The 13,995-nt window shown below is 39.8% G+C and overlaps 1 protein-coding gene across 9 annotated transcripts in view; it reads left to right on the plus strand.

Moving 5' to 3' along the window:
• Positions 1–13,995, plus strand: part of grik5 (glutamate receptor, ionotropic, kainate 5) — a 157,305-nt gene that overhangs the window by 93,743 nt on the left and 49,567 nt on the right. For all 9 annotated transcript variants that reach the window (XM_047361264.1, XM_047361265.1, XM_047361262.1 and 6 more), the window contains one exon: positions 4,745–4,909. In XM_047361264.1, coding sequence (XP_047217220.1) covers positions 4,745–4,909 — 165 coding nt within the window. The remainder of the gene's footprint in view (positions 1–4,744; positions 4,910–13,995) is intronic.

Raw genomic sequence — 13,995 nt, forward strand, 5'->3', positions numbered from 1 at the left:
GAAGCATATATATAGTAAATAGAATTGGCCCAAGTACTGAACCCTGTGGTACTCCACAATTAACCCTGGAGTTTAAAGATGATTTGTCATTTACATGAACAAACTGGAATCTGTCAGACAGATAAGATTTAAACCAGCCTAGCACTGTTCCCCTGATCCCTACAGCATATTCCAGCCTTTCTAAGAGAATATTGTTATCAACTGTATCAAATGCAGCACTGAGATCTAAGAGGACAAGTACAGACACAAGTCCATTATCTGAGGCCATAAAAATATCATTAGTGACTTTCAGCAGAGCTGTTTCAGTGCTATGATGAGCTCTGAAGCCTGACTAATACTCCTCGAACAGGTCATTGCTGTGTAAATGCTCACACATTTGATTAGCAACTATTTTCTCAAGAATGTTAGATAAGAATGGAAGATTGGATATAGGTCTGTAATTTTTCAAATCATCTCGATCAAGTGAAAGTTTCTTAAGCAAAGGTTTAATTACAGCTAACTTAAAAGCCTGTGGTACATATCCATTTACTAAGGATAGATTAATCATATCTAAAATGGGGCTGGTAATCAGAGGGAACACTTCCTTAAATAATTTGGTTGGCATTGGGTCTCACATACAAGTTGAAGGTTTAGATGAAGCTATTATTTTTGATAACTCATGAAGCTTCACAGGATCAAAACAGTCCAAACACAAATCAGGTTCTGCAGTTATTTCCAATGTTGTCTCACTTGCCGAGGATGAAGTAATCATCTTCGGGAGTATGTCAAAGATTTTCTTTTTAATAGAATCAATTTTATTTAAGAAGAATCCCATAAAGTCTTGACTGCTGAGAGCTAAGGGAATAGATGGCTCAACAGAGCTATGACTCTGTGTAAGTTTAACAACTGTACTAAAGAGAAACCTAGGATTATTCTTGTTCTTTTCTATTAATGATGAGAAATAAGCTGTTCTGGCTTGGCGAAGAGTCTTTTTATACAACAGTAGGCTATTTTTCCAGATTAAGTAGGAATCCTCTAGGTGTGTAGAGCGCCATTTTCTCTCCAATTTTCTAACATTGTGCTTTAAAGTACACAGCTCTGAATTAAACCAGGGAGCCAGCCTCCTACGAATTATTAACTTCTTTTTCAAGGGGGCTGCATTGTCTAATGGACCACACAATGATGAAGTAACACTATGAACAAGAGAATCAATTTGGGAAGTGGAAGAAATAAAATTATTGCCCTCCACTGTGCTTTTCTGTGATAATGATGAAATTAAAAGTGGAATAGATTCTTTAAAGATTGTTACAGCATTGTCTGATAATGATCTACTATAATGAAATTTTCTTTCAGGTGTGGAGTACTCTGTTAAATTAAACTCAAAGGTTATTAAGAAATGGTCAAACAGGACAGGGTTATGAGAGAATATTGTTATGTCTTTACTCTCAATGCCATATGTCAGCACAAGGTCCAGAGAATGAAGACAAAGGTGGGTAGGTTTGTTAATGTTTTAAGCAAAGCCAATTGAGTCTAAGGTAGCATTAAAGGCTATATTTAAGCTATCACTTTCAGTGTCAACATGAATGTTAAAATCCCCCACTATATTAACATTATCTGTATTTAACACTAAATCAGATAAAAGGCCTGAAAACTGATAAAAAAATTGAGAGTAAGGGCCTGGTGGACGGTACAAAACAACAAACAGAAGTGGTTTTAGTGCTTTGCAATCTGAATGAGGAAAACTAAGGATTAAATATTTAAAAGGGTTGTAGCTATTGATTGGTCTAGGACTAATCAATAAATCGGACTGAAAGATGGTTGCTAGTCCTCCTCCTCGCCCAGTATTTTGAGGAATGTGGAAATTTAAATAATTAGTAGAAGTTGACTCGTTTATAGTAACATAATCCTTTTGCCGCAGCCAGGTTTCTGTGAGGCAAAATAAATCAATCTGATTGCCACAAATCAGGTCACTAACTAGGAAAGTCTTTGAAGAAAGAGATCTTATGTTCAGTAAGCCACATTTAATTGTTTTATTTTTCTTTTCATTCTGAGTTGTGTTTATTTTTATGAAATTTTCATGATTTCCTCCTTTTAGATTATTTTTTAATCTATTCAATTTTTGCCATGGGCGAGACACTGTCTTAATAGGGTAATGGGTGGGTAGCAGTACAGAAGCTGCAGAGAGGAGTGTTAAACTACGACCCTACTTCCTGGTCTGAACCCTGGGTTGTCAGAGGTTTGGAGAACTAATAAATTCGGCCAGATTCCTAGAAAGAAGAGCTGCTCCATCCAAAGTGGGATGGATGCCGTCTCTCCGGATCAGACCAGGTTTTCTCCAAAATGTTTGCCAATTATCAATGTAACCCACATTGTTTTCTGGACACCACCTAGACACTGTATCTGGGCCAATCGAACAAGTGGAACTGTTTAACATTGTTGGAGATTCTCTTTGCCTGTTTATTCAGCAAAATGTACGATACTGATATTCACCGATATTTTGTCGGAAAACCACAGCATATTTATCAGGTCGATGTAATTTTCTATGGAAATATGAACTGTGGCAAAAAGTTATACTCTAAAAAGTCTTTCAGAGCTTTGAGACGTGTTAGGGTTGCTCATCTCAAACAGCTTTGACAGTTAAGACACTGCCTTTAGCTAAACCAAACTAGTACTGAACAATAACTTGTTTCACTATTCACATAATAAAAATTTACAGCACAAAGCCTCTCACAATCAATGGCTGAGGTACGTGAAACTAATGAGCAAAACACAAAATAGCCAACCACAAAAGTAGTACAAGAAAATAACAAGAATCTGGCAATAAATAAATGAACCTAAGGAGTATTGCACACTGATACGCTACCGGTGTGTGTGCTGTAATCTATAAACAGGGGAGCCAAAATGAAAATCATGACATTACGCACACTCAACTCACACACCATGCTGCTGGTGTGAAGCTGGCTTCAGTGTCTAAACCTGTTTGAATGGCAAATACTGCTCACACATTTTTTTTTTCCATCCCGGGGTGTGCCTGAATGATGCTGAGATGAACCTAATGAGAAAGTGACCACTGTCTAAATGACTTAATGAGATGCAAAGACCAGTAACCAAGAAGTAAAGGAAACTGGGAGGGATTTGCTCTGATGCTCTGATTTACAACTTATCTTAGCTTGACTGTGAAGACAGAAAACAGCTAAATTCTCCAACGCAGTGTAAAAGGTGGCCAAAAGTACTAAGGAAATGGTCTGAATACTAATTAATCAATTCAATTCATGGCCCTGTCTTTCAGTTTATTTATATAGAGGCAGTTCTCAAGTGTATATATCCCAATTTGATCCTAGTTATTAAACAATGCAGTCAAGTTCAGTTTATTAATCAAATTGGTTAAACCGTTTTCTATCTACGGAAATCCAGCAGATTGCATTGAGTCGTGGGCTTGTAGCATTCACTCCTCCTCACTTACACTGTGTTGCTGACTTTGCAGCAATCCCTCCTACTAAGCATGCATGGTACTGCAGGAGAAAGGAAAACTCCCCTTTTAACAGGAAGAAACCTCTAGCAGAACCTGGCTCAGTGTGAGTGGCCATCTGGCACAACCGACTGGGGGTTTGAGAAAAAAAACACAGAAGCACTAATCCAGGAGTATGTCCTCTATTGAAGAAAAGTAAAACCTTAATGGCAATAATGGCCTAAAACACTTAAAGTATACAGTATGTTTTGCATACTTAGAGTAAAATTGTTGATAATACGTCTTTGAAAAACAGTTCAAACTCAGTAAGACTGAATGGAAAGGATTTTTAAACATCAATTTTTAAGTCTTGGCACATATGGTCATTCGAATTTGGGTCTGGACTTTGACTAGGCCATTCTAACACAAATGTGCTTTGATACAAACAATTCTATTGTATCTCTGGCTATATGTTTAGGGTGGTTATCCTGCTGTAAAGTGAACCTCCACCCCAGTTTTAAAGCTTTTGCATCCATTAACATCTTTTCTTCCAGGATAAGCCAATGGTTTATCAACTCTGACCAGCAAAGGAAAAGCTTCCACACTTCCACCATGTGCTCAGGGAGATGTGCATTGCTAGTTTTCTGCCAAAAATAGCATTGTGAACATAGGGCGATTTTAGTCTCATCTAATCAGATCACCCTCATCCTCATGTTTGCTGTGTCTTTGCTACATAGCATGTGACAAAATACAAATAGGAGTTCTTATGGCTCTCTTGAATCACACACAGTTTGATTTTTTTTTTTACAAATTATTTGATTCTGAAAGCAGTTGGCTGCACTGGATTTAGAGAAGCGTAAAGGAGGCTGTATACCACACTTTTTAGAGTTTTATTTATACAAACTCAATAATTATCCTATACATTGTTTCGGTCTATATATCCCAAAAATCTGCGGAATTCAAAAAGAAATTCAATAAGCATAAGCAAAGCACTGAATAAAGGTGGCCCAAGTCTCCTCAGACAAGACTCTTTGAAAGACACTAAATTAGTGTGTTTCTCAAATCTTTGGATTTCTTTACATGCCTAAAAAGGAGAATATACAAATCCCTTTATTCCTTCAGCAGTTGGTGGGGGGATCTATTAAGCAGCAAATTTCAACACATTTGTAAGCGAGGATAACCTTGTTATCCTGTAAAAAAAATTACATTCCTTGTTATGTTTTATTTGTGTGTTTCTGTTCTGACATTCCCTTTGTCATTATGCTCCCATCTCGGATTTCCCTGACAGTCCATCTCTCTCTCTATCTGATTCTCTAGCTGCCATTCTGGATGACCAGTCTGTGTGTGGGCGCGGGGAGCGGCTGGCACTGGCCCTGGCCAGGGAGAACATCAACAGCATGATAGAGGGTCCAGTGCGAGCCCGGGTGGAGGTGGACATATATGAGCTGCAAAAAGACTCACAGTATGACACCACCGACACCAGTGAGTGGATACAATTTGCTTCAAAAATGACTTCTAGATCGGATTCACTCCTCAGATTCAAAAAATAATGATGAAATCAGGAGAAAACATTTGAGACTATTAGGGCATACTGTCTCAGTAGCCCAAAGAAAAATGACCAGTACAGATACCAGTGTGTCATATAATTAATTTTTTTTTTTAATATAACCACTGACTTACAGACAAAAGAAAAGTATGTTAAATAGTTCAATTTCTTTCCAATACATTAAACTCTTTAAAACAATAATTATATTTTTTCTGAAAAGCAGCCCTTTTATATGCAAAAACCTCAAATAATGAGCAGGGCGATAAAACACAACCACTTTTGTGGGATTTGGAGCCAGAAGGGGCTTTTGCTTATTAGTTGTCACTGGAGACCAGTAATCGGCCACTAAGACTGCCTCATTAAAAACAGGAGACCTGTGCCCTCCAGTAACAGCTGGAGCTGTGTACGGTCCAGGCCATGATAATAAGCACACCATCAAACACTAAAACAGTTAAGCAGCAACATAAAACAGGACTGTACTACTTTATGAAAACTCAGTGGACAAAATCTTCAGTCAGCAAAGGCTGTAGAAACACGGCTGAACTGAACCACCAGAGAAGCACAGCCTCTCTGCTCCTTTTCTGATAGGTCACTGACCTCGTTTCAAGCTGCTAGTGCAATGTTTAGAAGGGCTGAACTCATATGTGCCCTGCTTAAGATACAGGCATGTGCATCCCTGTGTGTCCTTGACCGACAAGCAGGAAGAAACTCTGATCAGGGAGCTCATCATCTTACAGCCACAGATGACTAGGACACGCAAGCAAACACACTTATCAAACAGACATTTATGTATGCACACACACACACACACACACACACACACACACACACACACACACACACACACACACACACACACACACACACATATGCCTTTCTGCAGATACATACATGTATGTCCACAAGTGAGCACAAGGGGAGTTAGTAGATACTCACATGTACACATTGACACTCACAGTTGCTGATACTGAGGACTAATTGGGATGAGCTGAAATAACAACCGGAGAATAAAAGAGCTTCTTGAATAGCCAAATCAGACAGTTAGGTGACCAACCTCCTCTGTGCTGTGCCTTTGGATAATTATCTGGTGCGAACAGTGAATATCTCATCAGTAAAAAAAGATGGCCTCATTAGAAATACTTGACTAGAAATTTGTTTAAATATTTAAAATTCCTGAATTCCTCCAAAAATAAGAATGGTCCAGTCAAAGTCTAAACCTAAATCCAAATGTAAGTTTTGTAGTAAGACTTGAAAATAAATGTTCAAAGTTGCTCCAATCTCACCAATCTTGAGCTATTTTGCAAAGAATGGGAACAAAACTCAATCTCTACATATGCAAAGCTGGTAAACACACTCCCAAGTGTTGCAATAATTTCAGCAAATTGATTGCTCAACATCTCCCCTCAGGGGTCTGAATGCAATTTTCAGGGTTGTTTTGGAAATACTTTCGAAAACCAGGCACCATTTTCCATTCGCTTCACTAATATGCACTACTTTATGTTAGTCTATGACATAAAATCCTAATGAGATCCCTTAAAGCAAGGCCGGCTTTACGCAGGGGCAAGAGGAGGCAGTACCATTTCAATAATTTTACTTAATTATTTTGATGTTGAAGCCTGAAGAAGAAAAGAAAAAGCATGACCACAACCATTTTCCTGAATGTCTAGTAACTCTCAAACATACAATATTTCTAATCACAGCATGCTGGCCAAACCTCTGGTCTATGAAGGTAAAAGTCACTTTTACTGAAAGAACTCTTTTCATGCAAGCATTTCTACTTTAACAGTTAAGGAATCATTTTACTAGGTAGTTAACTTTACAAGCTAATATATGTTGAAGGCAAAATATATTGTTCTATGATATAGAGCAGCAAACAGAAAATGATGAATAAATAGGGAAATGTTACTTAGCTGTCTGATTTTATTAACATAATAATAGACCCAATGTTAACCTTAACTACCCAAAGTAGGAAATAAAGGCCAGGTCTTCAGCTGAGCTACATGAAAGTGTGGTGAGTTATATTGATTTTGGCTGTTAGAATTATGATTATTGATTAATTAATCTTTATCAGTAATTATAATTAAAAATCATAATTTGACTAAATTAATTTCTTAACCAAAATCCTCATTTATGAATCGAGACCAGAGATGTCTTCTGGTGTTGTAATTGTGGCTCAACGCCTTTGATAATTACAACCGTTAAATACTCAGTAATAACTATTACCAGAGATGTCACTGTTTAATCGACCGTTTCTACCGAAACATGTGGAACTTTTAACCTTATCTTGACTGACGAATCACTCTTGCACAAAATAAACACAGAACGCCTTCTGTTGCCATCTATGTGAATATTTATTAAATCACAACCTGATACACTTGCTCTTCCAATTTAATAATCTTCACCTACTCAAACATGCAAAATTCTACACAAAAGGGGTAAAATATCTAACTAAACAAATAAAGCAAAACAGCAGTATGGGATCAAACCAGTAGTTATGGCAAAAATTATAATATGACAAATGGGGTGTGGTGGTGAGGTGCGGTGGGGCGCAGCTCCAGTGTAACTCAGTTATACTCAGTCATAAAACCTCCCCCAACTCTTGAGCAGACAAAGGGTTATAAAACTTTGGCGGCAAGCTAGCAAGCAGTGAGGTTGAAGACAAAGAAACTGGGGAATTTCACCATGAGGTTATTTTAACAGTTCAGTCTCACAGCGCACCTGCGCTTGCTCTCAGGTGTTCAACAACCCCGCAAAACACACACAAAGATGGGTAGCGCAGCGGCTTCCAGGCATCCAACACGGCACATCAAAGTTTCAATAAAAAGGTTACATGCACGTATCATTCAGAACACATTAGATTAAATAGTGAATCTCATCGCACTAAAACCTCCTCTACCCTGCCCAGGCTTTCTAAGGAATAAATAAAAATAAAAGATCAGAATCAGAATCAGCTTTATTGCCAAATTCGTACATACAAACAAGAAATTTGACTCCGGTACACTTTGCTCTTTTGTTCTGTTTTTGCATTACAGAATATACATATTTACAATGTAGAATATTCACATATATAATAAAAAGGTGCATTTGCAACATCTGTATGCTGTTGTTTTGTACTCTATTGAATGTTCAACAGAGAAACAGCCTGGGGGAAGAAACTGTCTCTGTGGCGGCTGGTTTTAGTAAACAGTGCTCTGTAGCAGCAGCCTGACGGTAAAACTCTGAACAGTTTATGTGCAGGGTGTGTGGGGTCTGCAGAGATTTTAGCAGCTCTTTTCCTGACCCTAGACCTGTATAAGTCCTGGATGGAGGGAAGGTCAGCCCTGATTATTCTCTCTGCATTCCTGATTATTTGTTGCGGTCTGGTCCTGTCCTGTTTGGTGGATGAGCCAAACCACACTGAGATGGATGAAGACAGGACAGATTGAATGATGGGAGTGTAGAAGATGACCAGCAGCTCCTGTGGAAGGTTGAACTTCTTGAGTTGCCTCAGGAAGTACAGTCTCTGCTGGGCCTTCCTTCAAACAGTGTCTATGTGTGAAGACCATCTCAGGTCCTCAGAGATGGTGGTTCCTAAGAACCTGAAGTGGTCCACGGTTGATACAGTGTTGCTGAGGATGGTGAGGGGGGTGTATGGGGGTGGTGTTCTCCGAATGTCCACCACCATTTCCGCAATCTTGAGTGGGTTCAGTTCAAGGTATTTCTGACCGCACCAGTGTACCAGCCAATCCACCTGCTGTCTGTATGCAGACTCATCACCGTCCTGGATCAGTCCAATGACAGTGGTGTCATCTGCAAACTTAAGGAGTTTCACGGACGAGTCCGATGAGGTGCAGTCATTTGTGTACAGAGAGAAGAGGAGTGGGGATAGAACACACCCTGGGGGGCACCAGTACTTATTAATCTGGATCGGGAGAAGATGCTCCCCAGTCTCACCTGCTGCTGTCGGTCCGTCAGGAAGCTGTTGATCCACTGACAGGTGGAGCCTGGGATGTTCAGCTGTGTGAGCTTCTGGTGGAGGATGACTGGTATGATGGTGTTGAAGGCCGAGCTGAAGTCTACAAACAGGATCCTGGCGTATGTCCCTGGGTGGTCGAGGTGTTGCAGGATGAAGTGTAGACCTAAGTTAACAGCATCATCTGCCGACCTGTTTGCTCGTTAAGCAAATTGCAGGGGTCCAGCAGGGGGGCTGTGATGTCTTTCAGGTGCTTCAACACCAGCCGCTCAAAGGATTTCATGACCACAGACGTTAGGGCTACAGGCCTGTAGTCATTTAATCCTAGGATGGTGGGTTTCTTGGGAACCGGGATGATGGTGGATCGTTTGAGGCAAGAGGGGACCTCACATTTCTCCAGTGACTTGTTGAAGATCCTTGTGAAGATCGGAGCGAGTTGATTTGCACATTCTTTCAGACATGATGGGGAGACGTTATCAGGTCCTCCAGCTTTCTTTGTTTTCATGCACTGAAAGAGCCTATTTACATCTTCCTCGGAGATCTTTAGTGCAGGCAGAGGATCTGAAGGTAGGGGGTTGGTTGTTTTACGGGTCCAATTTGTTCCTGAATGGGATGTGGAGGAGATGATTTGAGGTGTGAATGGCTTCTTGTCAAAAGACTTGAAGGAACTTCAGGAAAAGCGGTCAATCTTCGTCTTCTGGCCTCCTTGGCGAAAGGGAAAATATGATCTGACCATCACAGTCCTAGACTAGAACAAAACACAGTGGCGATTCGTCCCCTCGAAACTCCGTGTTTTTTTTGTTATGTGTTAAACTCACGTCTTCGACCGGCAAAGTGACATTTCTGGCCTTCTTATTCTAGAAACCTCAGTTATGAATTCTTCGTTGGCCAACGAGAAAGAATAGATTAAATCCACTCGGGACTCTTCTCCAGGTGATGCTTCAGATGTTGGTGACCGTATCACGGTCTCCAGCTGAAAACGAATGTTCAAAATGGGCGCCTTCATATATAGCGTCCTGTGACGTCAGACTTGGGGCGCCCAGTCATATCAGTCGCAATGTCCTACGGGATCTCTAGGAACGGACTGTCCTGGATACAAAATGGCCGATGCCGTTGGAAAGGCACAGTGATGTCCAACAACGTGCAAATGGTCCAATATTCAGCAACAAGTGGTCCAACATGGCAATGGTTTATTATTAGTGTACGTTTCAACTAATAAATAATGTACACTGTTTTATCACCTGATTCAGTGAGCCTCTTTTGATTATGATGCATAGCAGAACAATGATTTATTTCATTTACACATTTTACAGCAAAGTGCCAAGAAAGGTGATGCTATACAAGCATAAATATATCCTGTTTTTTCTTTTAATTGTATAAATAAATTTGCCAATGGATGCCCTTTTTTTGGCTTAAGCACCTGCCTCCAGAAATGTCTGAGCATTTACTGACCAGTACCAGATCCAACTGGTATGTGGTGCTGGTCTGGTTTTAGCTTTTTGGGTATCTTTTGTATTTTCCCACTTCAGCATGATGCTGTCTCTCAAAATCAAGTCAAAGCTTAATAAAGGCCGCACCTCAGTGTACAGTACAGACCAAACGTTTGGACACACCTTTTCACTCAAAGAGTTGTCTTTATTTCCATGGCTATGAATATTGTAGCTTCACACTGAAGTCATCAAAACTATGAATTAACACATGTGGAATTATATGCTGAACAAAAAAGTGTGAAACAACTGAAAATATGTCTTATATTCTAGGTTCTTCAAAGTAGCCACCTTTTGCTTTGATTACTGCTCCGCACACTCTTGGCATTCTGTTGATGAGCTTCAAGAGGTAGTCACCTGAAATGGTTTTCCAACAGTCTTGAAGGAGTTCCCAGGGATGCTTAGCACTTGTTGGCCCTTTTGCCTTCACTCTGCAGTCCAGCTCACCCCAAACCATCTCGATTGGGTTCAGGTCCGGTGACTGTGGAGGCCAGGTCATCTGGCGCAGCACCCCATCACTCTCCTTCTTGGTCAAATAGCCCTTATACAGCCTGGAGGTGTGTTTGGGGTCATTATCCTGTTGAAAAATAAATGATGGTCCAACTAAACGCAAACCGGATGGAATAGCATGCCGCTGCAAGATGCTGTGGTAGCCATGCTGGTTCAGTATGCCTTCAATTTTGAATAAATCCCCAACAGTGTCACCAGCAAAGCACCCCCACACCATCACACCTCCTCCTCCATGGTTCACGGTGGGAACCAGGCATGTAGAGTCCATCCGTTCACCTCTTCTGCGCCGCACAAAGACACTGTGGTTGGAACCAAAGATCTCAAATTTGGACTCATCAGACCAAAGCACACATTTCCACTGGTCTAATGTCCATTCCTTGTGTTCTTTAGCCCAAACAAGTCTCTTCTGCTTGTTGCCTGTCCTCAGCAGTGGTTTCCTAGCAGCTATTTTACCATGAAGGCCTGATTCACACAGTCTCCTCTTAACAGTTGTTCTAGAGATGTGTCTGCTGCTAGAACTCTGTGTGGCATTGACCTGTTCTCTAATCTGAGCTGCTGTTAACCTGCGATTTCTGAGGCTGGTGACTCGGATGAACTTATCCTCCACAGCAGAGGTGACTCTTGGTCTTCCTGTCCTCATGTGAGCCAGTTTCTTTGTAGTGTTGATGGTTTTTGCGACTGCACTTGGGGACACTTTCAAAGTTTTCCCAATTGTTCGGACTGACTGACCTTCATTTCTTAAAGTAATGATGGCCACTCGTTTTTCTTTACTTAGCTGTTTTTTTCTTGCCATAATACAAATTCTAACAGTCTATTCAGTAGGACTATCAGCTGTGTACTGTATCCACCTCCTGCACAACACAACTGATGATCCCAAACCCATTTATAAGGCTTGAAATCCCACTTATTAAACCTGACAGGGCACACCTGTGAAGTGAAAACCATTTCAGGTGACTACCTCTTGAAGCTCATCAACAGAATGCCAAGAGTGTGCGGAGCAGTAATCAAAGCAAAAGGTGGCTACTTTGAAGAACCTAGAATATAAGACATTTTCAGTTGTTTCACACTTTTTTGTTCAGTATAAAATTCCACATGTGTTAATTCATAGTTTTGATGCCTTCAGTGTGAAGCTACAATATTCATAGTTATGAAAATAAAGACAACTCTTTGAATGAGAAGGTGTGTCCAAACTTTTGGTCTGTACTGTATAATAGAATAACTCTTAAAAGCATGTTGGCCATTTACAATTGACCAATATAACTAAACAGTGACAGTTGATTAACAAATGACCATCACTGATTGATGATGTAAAGTTTGACCGATTCTCTTTTTTAAAATAAATAAACTATTGATGTTAGAAAAAAAACAGCATTTTGAGATGTGTAGGTTTTTACTTTTCTGTCACACAATGACAACTATTTTGATAGAATTTTCCCAGGAAAAATTTCTAAAAACCCTCCAAATGTTGTGAAAGCAGCCCACATTTTAACAACCCACCCAAAGCAATTTTTTTACAGCCCAACATGTTCAAAAGAAGCCCAACTGGGGGGAAACCAGTCCAGTCTGGCAAATTGAACAGCATTACACAGTTTACCCCAACTCCATAAAGAAAACACTAATCGTCAACAACAATAAACATGCAGGAGCATAATGTGTATGCATGATGGTCCCCCCTTCACATTCTGCCTGCCCCCTCATATGCATGCCTAGAACCGGCTGTGCTTTAGTTATAATGATAAAATGTAAAAAAATTCAAGAATGAGAATATTTTTGCAAATCATTTTATCTAATGTGTAAAAACACTGAAAAGTCATGTAGCTTTTCAAATTATTTCACCAAACCATGATTTTGTTTGTTTTTGGTCGTCCAAAACCTGCCCCTCAGTTACAGTAATAAAACCTAAAGTGTGTTAAAGTTCACTGGCACAAATCTGGGCTTAGACTTTCTCGTCTAGTATCTCAGTTTGCTTCAAGTTGTATTAAATAATTTAATCTGTAGGTGAGAGATACAAACTGAAAAACAAGAAAATCAATCACAGCAACACTACACTCATCATCAGTAAATCCCACTCTTTGCAGCTCAGGTTTTCCTGGTTTTTAAGTCAATGAGTGAGTGCTACCAGCACTTTGTGGGTTTCACTGCCTTTCAGCAAGTCCTGGCCTCTTAATGCCGAATCTTCTGTTAGATTTAGACCATCATTAAACTAATTTTTATGAAATACAAACCATAATAGTGAAAGAACTCAAAACCTCCTTCTAAAGTTCCATTTTGTCATAAACTTATGCATTTAGTTGCTGGGTTTCCATAAATTCATCTTTACAGCTGTAAAAAAAACAACTAGCAAGTTCAAATAAATATGGAGATAATCAGTTTATGTGGCAAGGTTATAGTGGTATGGTTAAACACAAAAAAGACGTTAAATCTGTCTGTCTGTAGGGGCGCCCCTTGGCTCAGTGGTAGAGCAGGTGGACAAAATGCAACGTCTACAGTCCTCAACGCAGTCATCCCAGGATTAATTCCCAGCACTGGGCCACTTGCTGCATGTCTTCCCCTTCTCTCTACCCTTCTTCCTGTGCAGCTTCTGATGAATAAAGTGCCACAAAAACCTTTAAAAAAAAATCGATCTATTCGGTTTGATAGCGATTTATTTACAAAATTATTTAGTGTAACACTTTTTCAAAATTGTCAGAATAGCCTTTTGATGGCCCCTGTTCTAAACAGACCATTTAGTTTTGTGCTTCGATTTCACAGAGGTAGACATACAATGAATTATTGTCATAATTCAGTACCTTTAGTCCAGCTGACCTTGACTTAAGCTGTATCAAAACAAAGGACATGCTTTTAAAACATCACTCCTTCTAAATGCTTGACTTTGATTAAATATAATTATGCTAGAACTTACTACTGGCACCAGTAGTTTTCCGTCATTCATTTCCATAATATCTACAAGCGTAAAAATAGATTATCACATCATAAATATACCGGAGAAAACTGCCAAGACAGAGAGTTGTAGTTTTTAAATTACCATGAAGGTTCAGATTTGACCTTTGCGGAGCAGGGCGCAGATTGGAAG

Source organism: Girardinichthys multiradiatus, chromosome 3 (genome assembly GCF_021462225.1).
Source record: "Girardinichthys multiradiatus isolate DD_20200921_A chromosome 3, DD_fGirMul_XY1, whole genome shotgun sequence".
Taxonomy (NCBI): Eukaryota; Metazoa; Chordata; class Actinopteri; order Cyprinodontiformes; family Goodeidae; genus Girardinichthys; species Girardinichthys multiradiatus.